The sequence below is a fragment of the Temnothorax longispinosus genome, chromosome 8 (assembly GCF_030848805.1).
Source record: "Temnothorax longispinosus isolate EJ_2023e chromosome 8, Tlon_JGU_v1, whole genome shotgun sequence".
Classification (NCBI taxonomy): domain Eukaryota; kingdom Metazoa; phylum Arthropoda; class Insecta; order Hymenoptera; family Formicidae; genus Temnothorax; species Temnothorax longispinosus.
In genome coordinates this window covers 6331128-6340434 of record NC_092365.1, presented here as the reverse complement: position 1 = coordinate 6340434, position 9307 = coordinate 6331128, and the positions used below count along the sequence as shown (strand labels likewise).

General features: G+C 43.5%; 1 protein-coding gene across 2 annotated transcripts; it reads left to right on the top strand.

Moving 5' to 3' along the window:
• The first annotated feature begins 599 nt into the window (after nucleotides 1-599).
• Nucleotides 600-9284, top strand: Gdi (GDP dissociation inhibitor). 2 transcript variants are annotated; one of them, XM_071787203.1, is made up of 5 exons: nucleotides 600-1112; nucleotides 5886-6299; nucleotides 6479-6692; nucleotides 6768-6950; nucleotides 7163-9284. In XM_071787203.1, exons 1-5 carry the CDS (start codon nucleotides 952-954, stop codon nucleotides 7517-7519), a joined length of 1329 nt encoding a protein of 442 aa, XP_071643304.1. In that variant the 5' UTR covers nucleotides 600-951; the 3' UTR covers nucleotides 7520-9284. The 2 variants fall into 2 exon arrangements, with proteins under 2 accessions (XP_071643304.1, XP_071643305.1); XM_071787204.1 differs by lacking the exon at nucleotides 600-1112 and adding an exon at nucleotides 5302-5325.
• The last annotated feature ends 23 nt before the right edge of the window (nucleotides 9285-9307 follow it).

The following is a 9307-nucleotide window of genomic DNA, read 5'->3' as shown; positions in this document are numbered from 1 at the left end:
ATTAAAATTTATAATTCTGCACGTAACACTAATTAGTTTAAATTTATTATTAAATCAGTAATTAATATACGTTTCAGAAAATTCAATAAACGTCCCCCTTTTCTCCATAAATAAATTTTTTTTAAATCATACCATTTCGTCAATTTATATTAACGAGTAAATTTGTATTTTTATTTAAAGATTCATTCGGCGTTAAATAACAATTACAATTATGATATAATAATGAACTTGAATACTAATTAGTAAGGGAGTCATAAAATTTTTATACAAGCCAAGATCATAAATCTTTTCTTCCTATCCCACTTTCCCACCCACGTTAGCCGAGAAAGAGACTCGTTATCGTGACAACTGCAGATTCCTTCTTTTTCACATGATTCTCTCTTTCGGCCGTAACACGAGCTAGAAAAGTCATCGTAATTAATCGCTCATCGCGCGCGAACTGCGAGCAAAGTCAAATAACGTCGAATTACCCACGCGCGCGGCGAGAGCCGAAAACTCTTTAGAGCCGCTTCGCAACGCGTCGACGTCTAGGGGAAAGTTGGACGTCACCCGCCGCCACCACCGCCACCGCCGCCGTCATCGTCGCCGCCGTCGCCGTCACCGTCGACAGAGCAAAGCGAGCGAGAGAGCCCGGTCTTCCTTCCGTTCCGCGCCACGACGTGTCGTGCCCGTGCCCCGTGCCCCGTGCCGTGTCGTGCCGTGCTGTGCCGTGGCCGTGACTGCCGTGCACTCGTGCAGTGTCGTGTCACGTAGCGATCGCGCCAGGCAGCGTTTTCTCGGTCGCGCGACGTCGTAGGTCGTAGGGCACGCGAGGGAGAGAACGAGAAAGCGGAGCCGAGAAGGAAGGTATCGCGAGACAGAGAGAGAGTTGGCGAGCAGGACACTCGGCGCGAGACAACCACTCCACCTCCTCTACCCCTCGATCCGTTTCCCGCCTCCCCCGGTGCGAACATGAATGAGGAGTACGACGCGATCGTCCTCGGCACCGGCCTGAAGGAGTGCATCCTCTCGGGCATGCTCTCCGTCAGCGGCAAGCGGGTGCTCCACATCGACCGTAACAAGTACTACGGCGGCGAGTCGGCCTCCATCACGCCCCTCGAGGACCTGTTCAGGTGGGTATACTCCAATACTCGTGTACTCTCGTCCGTCAGTCCGTCGTCGGCAAGATCCTTCGACCCGCCCCCCATTTTCTCTCTCTCTCTCTCTCTCCCTCGAGCAGCGGGAAAACGCCTCGGAAGGAGGACGTCTCCGGCCATCGAACGCGATCCCTCGAACCGTTCGATAATGTTTCCGAACGTTTTACGTTACACGTACACGGTCGTTACACGAGCCCGCCCCTTCCCCTTTCCCCCCTCCATTCTTCCTTTCTTCCGCGCCCCCTCTCCCTCCGGCGGGAAACCATGGTTGCCGACGACAGCTGGGGCGACTTGACACTGTTGACAGGATACGATTGCGAATATCGATCTGCTTTCCTTCCGCGATCGAAATCTCGCCGATCGATACGCAGGAAAGGAAAAAGGAGGAAAAACCGGAGCGGGAGAAGGGCGGAAAGGATACGTTCCCGCGGGGAACGTGTCGTATCGTCGGAACTGCGCCGCATACGGGCGAGGGGGGAAGCGTATCGATTCTCGAGCCCGCATTCCCGCCGCGCGCGCGAATCGCCTGAACGTGGCCGCGCGCGCGTTTGATTATTGTTCTCTTTAGCGATTATAATCGAGTCGGCGCGGCGCGGCGCGCGGCGTCGAAACGCCAGGACCCCGCGCGTAACTTCCGCGGTTTCATTTCCAAGAATTGCGGTTATAACGGTAAGAAATATTGCAGGTTGCGGGACAACGACGCAGGACGCAGTCGCTCCGTTTTGGCGGAGCACGCGACTTCCGGCGCGTTCTACGTGGAGATTGTCCACGAAATGAATTCTCATTCTGACGTCGCGTCGGCGAGATTAGCCGATCTCTGTTTCTCGCGTGTCGCACATTGCACTTTCTGCACTCGAAATGAAATGAAATGTCATGTAATTGCTCAGACAACGCAATTGAAGATGTCTTTAAGAATCTTTAAGACACCTTATGTCTCAATTTTGGACATTGTGTTGTCTGGGTGGACGTTGGAGGGGCAAAAATAAACAGTACAAAAAGTTACTACAGACCTAAACCAAGTTTCACTTGCGCTTTTGTTCTACTCAAAATATGCGAAAATACATTTAGAGGGGAGGAGATAGAGAATAGACGAGATTTCTGGCACGGAAATTAAACAGATTTATTTATACATTGGGATTTTAGAGCGGAAACACTAACGCCGCATTTAACTCCGAATGCTCGACGCTAATTACGAATTCTGGTCGTTCAGTCGTTGCTACCAGACGAACGGCGGAAAGTTCGGTACCGTCGGCCTTCGCAACGGTTTCTGCACTCGAGTGTAGAAAGGAGAAGGAAGGGAGGAGAGGGAGAAAAAAGAGAATACTCTGTTCTCCCTACCCTCGAAAGAACCGTTCGATTGAAATCGTTCGTCGCGGCGCTGCCGCGTAATGATTTGACTTCGCGTTAAATTTTAAATTCTCCTCGGCAACTTCCTTCGTCACAATTTCGCCAATTTCGCCAATTACGGTTGTCTGGCACGTCAATCTTCATCCCGATAGTTCGTCCACGCTTCACTGCGGTATTCCGCACTGGCGCTTCTCAGCTGCACTCTCGACACCTCTCGGCTTTTCTCTTCTCTCCGACCAACCCGCGTTAATTTTATTTTTGAATATAAAAAGGAAAGTTTGTGTCATGTACTTTTTTGCAATAAAAATTTATATTACTGCGGATAATATTTAATGTCCAAGTTTACAAATTATTATTAAAACATAAAAGAAGGCAAATGTAAATACGCCTCGGGCACGCCAAACTTTATGTTTTATTTTAATTTTTAATCCGTTTTACATAACTTAGTATTTGTGTGAAATTATTATAATACAGTCGTAGAACAATGAAATAAAATTCTATTAATTAAACACTACGTGTAATACCTTCAAACTTTTTTTTTATCCCAGTACTTGGCTAATTAAATCAATTATTTTATATCTATTTTTCAGCGGTTATTTTTTTATTTAACACTAGGACTATCAAGGAGATCAAAAAATGACTTGTTTGACATTTTTAAAAATATTTTCTATTTTTAAAATATTACAATTTTTGAAATTTTTTCTGACTTTTATTGAAATATACAGATCATTAATTTTATAAATTTGTTTTCTTTTTTTTTATTTTGATCCCTTCGGTAAAAATAGATATAAGTTAATCTTCGGTAGTTCTAGTGCATGTTAATATCCTTAATTGCATTTACGCTTTTTCTATTTTTCTGCTTCCTTCCTGTTTGCTTTTTTCATCTTTCCTCGAAACTCTTTTATTTCTTCCCGTTTTCTTTCACAATTTCTGTTTCTCTTCGTTGTTTATTTTATTGCGCATTTTATCATTTGCGTTTTTCACCGCAAGCATGCGAACGGATTGATTGCGCGCCGACTGCACACCGTCAGCGATTGCCGATATATCCTCGATTGTTGAGAAACTCTCGCGATGAATGACGATGGACAACACAAATCGACGTGATTCGGTACATTTCAACGAAACACAGAGATACGTGACCCACACGCGCACGCGTATGGTTTATACGCGCGTGTCAATTTGCTTATCGCGTAACGAGAGACATTTTTCCATAATTCTTAACGATTCAATGCAAATACCGCTGTTCTCGCATTTATCGCGTTACAGCACTTAATTACGTAGGAAATACGATCGAACCTCGGATATCACCGACGGCAATTATTATACCTTCACCGTCTCCTTCTCTTTTCTCTCCTCCGGTTACACGTACAATTTCCTCCGCGCGATTTCCGCATTACGCTAAATATACCAGCTTCCACCGTATCGATCTCTGACTCGAGTTAATCTCATGGAAAAGCCATTTATCATTGCTTCTATGTTCAATATTTTAACGCAGAAGAAAATATTTCTGTGTTAAGTATCTCTTATCGTCATAAAACGTTCAATGTTAAATATTTGATCAAGCAGTATAGTTTCGTAGAATATTCCAACTTCAATTTTAATTTAGTTATTTATTCACGGAGTTTTCCTACCGTTACAGTGGAAACTGGACATCCTGTGTACATACAGCTGTACATACAAGAGACGCGATCCAGAGGCCACGTTATTGCGATGGATAAGAGAGAAGAGAGATAATGCTCGAGATAATAGCTCGGAATTGTTCCACATTTTTCGCATTCCTGCGACTTCGCCGCGGCACTTTCTCGGCCGCGTGATACAATCGTGTAAACAAAGGCGCGATAAAATGTCAAAAGTCCGCGCGATTAGGGTCTTCTACCTCCGACCTTTCGCCGACGTTGGTTTCGTAGGGACCGCATTCTGTCGAGAGGCGCGGCGTCACCTGAAAAGCGAGGATATCCTGTTGCCGACACTTGTCGACGCTATCCCACTACAACTGCTTTGTCCGTTATGTTCCTCGTACAGCGTCGCGCGAGCATGAAAGTCCGTCCGAGGCGCGAGGGCAAGAAGGAGGACTCCGCGCCGAATGCAGATGGAAAGCGGAACGACGGCCGTTCCGAAGATTGCACGTAATTACGTGCCCCGCGTAAAAAAGAACCCGAGAAACGCGCGTCGAGCGTCCGACGACACGCGAGTCCCTGGTGGACTTTTCCGTCTACCTGCCTGCCTGCGGACGCGCCACGCGATTGCGAATCCAATGAACCCGCGGACAGGTAGAAGAAGCGATTAAGCGGATAAACCGCTGTCGCCGCACGATGTTCATTCCGCGTGTTGAGAACGACGAATTTAAATAAAGTTCAAGATGAATCCGAGACGAAAATAAGACCGATCGATACGCGCGCGGATATCTTATCGTGAAGAACGGTCGGATGACTGTGGAACGCGTAATTTACGCTTCTACGGGCTCGCACCTTGCGCGTCATTGGGACAGAGAGGGACCAATAACGAAATGCGGCCGACGGTGAACTCTCAATAAATTATCGCACGCGGCTAATCCTGCCTATATCACTGCCAATAAATTGCTGTCCTTGGATTCGCGTCGCGCTCGCGATATCGCTCAATCATCATTTATACGAACGTATAGTTGTCGGCGTGTGCAACGGGATGCAGGTTCGTGAATAACATTAACACCGTGTGCCGACGCGGCAGCAGCTTGGTGCGAAAATAATTCTCTCTGATAATCCTCAGTTCGCGGTTTCTGTACGACAGATAAAGACCCACGGAAGCGGAAGCCCGACTCAAACCCTTTTAATTAACGAGTGATGGAAATTATCGATTAAACTAGGTCGGCACTTTGCGGTTTTGTCACTTGCATATCGCTCATTTGCTACAACAATGACATAACTCAGAAAACAAAATTTTCCAAAAACTAAGTTTGAATGTTTTGAATCATTAAAATTTTTAATATTATAGTTTAATATTATACTTTTAAGTGTGATTTTGGTGCAATAACTGATTGTAGAGGAACAAAAATATCTAGTTATATATTAGCTCTTTATTCAGCGTATTGGATTTTCACCCTCCTTTCGCAAACAGTTCAATAATGACAATTTTTTAGTTACGTCGTTGTTGTAATGAGCGATATTTTCGTGACTCCGTCGTGGTTAAAAGTTTCTTCGCGACAAATACCATAAGGGAATTAAAAACAAGGAGAGACATTTAACGTCCTTGATTACTCTAAAAAGCAACTACTTTAATGAAATGTAATTAAATTTAATTTCGCTTTATCGGAAGCTTTGTTGCACTTGCCATTATTTTAAAAGGATGTAATACACAATTTTATAATTTAGATAGATTAATTATCGTAGATATCCGCTTTTAATTATCGTGTATTGTGTCGTTTAGCAAGTTCAAGGCCCCAGCGCCGGACGAGAGCTATGGCCGCGGTCGGGATTGGAACGTTGACTTGATACCCAAATTCCTGATGGCGAATGGTCTTCTCGTCAAGCTGCTCATTCACACGGGCGTGACGCGTTACTTGGAGTTCAAGTCGGTGGAGGGCTCGTACGTATACAAGTCGGGCAAGATCTCGAAGGTGCCGATTGACCAGCAGGAGGCCCTCTCGAGCGATCTAATGGGCCTGTTTGAGAAGCGGCGGTTCCGCAGCTTCCTCATGTGGGTGCAAAACATGCAGGAGGAAGATCCTAAGTCGTGGGATGGTTTCGACCCCTTCAACAACAGCATGAGCGCGCTGTATAGCAAGTTCAGCCTGGATAAGAACACGCAGGACTTCACTGGACACGCGTTAGCGTTGTACAGGTGATGAATGACGCAGATTGACTTTGTAGGGCGAGCAATTTGTCATAAAATTACAAAGAATTCATAAAATGGACGACGTTCATCTTTCTGTTATTTTAAAGTGCGCTTTATAAAAATATACATTTGTTAATATTTATACGTCCATCTTTAAAGAGTGTTAATATCTGTGTTTTAATCAGGGATGACGACTACATAGGCCAAACTGCGATAAATACCATCAGGAGGATCAAACTGTACAGCGACAGTTTAGCGCGGTACGGAAAATCGCCGTATCTCTATCCGATGTACGGTCTGGGCGAACTTCCTCAGGGATTCGCGCGTCTTAGCGCCATTTATGGCGGCACATACATGCTGGACAAGCCGATCGACGAAATTGTCATGAAAGACGGCAAGGTAGGTGTTGCATTTGTCGTATCTCTGCAACTAAACGTGCACTTAGTCACTGCAACGCATTGTTGTTTCGTGCAGGTGGTCGGTGTCCGTTCCGGCGATGAGGTAGCTCAATGCAAACAAGTTTTTTGTGATCCCACATACGTATCTGATCGCGTGAAGAAGGTCGGTCAAGTGATAAGATGCATATGTCTCATGGATCATCCTATACCAAACACAGCTGACGCATTATCTACACAAATCATCATTCCTCAGAAACAGGTAATTATAATTTTTATCACATGTATATATAAATATATAGAAGACTCAATTATATGCGTGAACGTTGATGCAGTCTTTCCTTTAATTTCAATATTGTAAAATCAAATAGGAAATCTTTTAAGTCATTTATTCGCGTAAATGTGAATTTGTTATTATATATATAAGCTTTGTCTTATATCTTTAGTTAAATAAAAAAATTTTTCTTTTCTCAGGTCGGTCGTAGTTCCGACATATATGTGTCTCTCGTATCGCACACCCATCAAGTTGCGGCAAAAGGCTGGTTTATCGCCATGGTCTCGACCACGGTGGAGACGAAGAATCCGGAGATCGAGATTAAGCCCGGTCTGGACCTGCTCGGCCCGATTAAACAGAAATTTATTAGCATCTCCGACTACATGGTGCCGGTAGACGACGGTCTCAACAGCCAGATATTCATATCCACCAGCTACGACGCCACCACGCACTTCGAGACCACCTGCTTAGACGTGCTCGACATATTCAAGCGCGCCACCGGCGAGGAGTTTGACTTCGACAAGGTCAAGAATGAACTCGGCGACGAGGATCAGTAACCGTAATCACGAAATGCGCGCGTGCATATATACCACACGACATTACAAGGAAATCGAAGCGCCCAGTGTATTCGCGTATTCGAGTAAAAAGGAAACATCGCTCGACGATTGCCGACCGCGTCGGTATGCAACAGTGTCTCAAGGCAGATACCACGGAACAAGTCACGCTGCGAGCAGACCTGTGCCTAATTATGTAAATTCTCTTTGATAGAGAATGAAAAACGGGAGGGGAGGGGCAAAGTTGGCTAAATTCTCTCTATCAAATTTATCTCTCTGTCTCATTACTCCTAATCTCGCCCCGCTGTTCCTGCGACATAGTCTTATTCGAAGCGCACGAATCCTCCACATTCGCACGGAAAGAAAAACTCTTGAACTCTATTTCTACGATTTCGAACATCGGATTATATAAGATTAGATCCTGTTATAAATTTATATTTTACACGAAACATGATTCCAATCTGCCAATATACATTCAAACAGAGAATAATAATAAAAGGAAATAAAGATAATTGTGAGACGTCCGTCACAGCGTATATACAATACCTATGTACCATATTTTAATGTATTGAAATAAGTGAAACGTTTATCGGCAGATTAAATTGTACAAAAAAATAGTCCACAGGTTCTGTAGCAACGTATGTATGTTGCTACAAAGGCTACAATACAATTGTTAAACTGACGATTGATTAACGGTACAATGTAAGTCTCATATCTCTGTTTAGATTAGCACCGATAATTCGCATAGATGTAGAGATACTTCTGAAAAGTCTCGGTCGTTGTGAATCTGGAAAAGTTTACCAATATTTGGATGTTGATTTTAAGTTTATACATACATTGCATTTATCGTTTCGAACAAAATAATCGAGCAATGATTTAGTTTTATACGAATTGCCAAACGGCGGGCAAAAATATTCCAATTGATAACTTTCCCTTGCTTATTGACCGTGTAGCAAAATTAGGGATAGCAAGATATATAATGCGTTATTCGATGTGTACTCGCGTGTATAATTGTAACTAATTGTTTCATCTTCCACATCCGTTTTTCTCATTAAAAAAAAAAACGCTCGTTTAGGAAACAGATCGTAACTATCGATAGGACGATTAGATATATCTTCAACTTCAACGTATGTTCAAAAACAGAGTTAGGAATAGGGAAGTCGCATGCTCATACACGCTTGAGACAAAGTTGGCGGCAAGTGGGGGGAAAAACGAAAAAAAAAGTAAACGAAGGTCGATACCGAAACGTTTGAAACGAAGAAAGATATCCGGAGCGGCCAAGCATTTCATTATAGATATATTATAGATCTATATAGTATATATATTAAATATTACAAAAAGATATGTATACATATATATATATATATATATATATATATAAATATGAGAAAATGGAGTCGTTGAAATATTGTTGTTTCATGTGAGCTTGAAATCCGGAATACTTCATTTGCATAAGAAATCATTATTGTATTTGATAAGGAAAGGACGAGTGAGCGCGAACATTTGCATGTACATCGATCAATTAATTAACGGCGTATGCGCGTCGGAGAAGAAACGAATTAGCCGTTTTCCTAGATTCACGTTTTACTTGCACTCTCGCATGGGTTACGATGGCGCACACGCAATTTCACATTACGTACGAAAATCTGGTGGGGAAAACGGGTATAACGAACACACTTGACTCAACTGCTAACGGATGATACGTCATTGTCCATCAACTTGTAACACACGAGAGCTGAATGGAATAAACGATATTGTATTAACCGTGTATGTACCTGTGCAATTTCGATT

What these genes read in the sequence shown, in the direction of transcription:
- Gdi (XM_071787203.1), top strand. Translation starts at nt 952, where the DNA reads ATGAATGAGGAGTACGACGCGATCGTCCTCGGCACCGGCCTGAAGGAG. An exon ending in CACGCGTTAGCGTTGTACAG is followed by an intron (nt 6,300 to 6,478) that starts GTGATGAATGAC and finishes TGTTTTAATCAG; the next exon opens with GGATGACGACTACATAGGCC. An exon ending in TCATCATTCCTCAGAAACAG is followed by an intron (nt 6,951 to 7,162) that starts GTAATTATAATT and finishes TTCTTTTCTCAG; the next exon opens with GTCGGTCGTAGTTCCGACAT.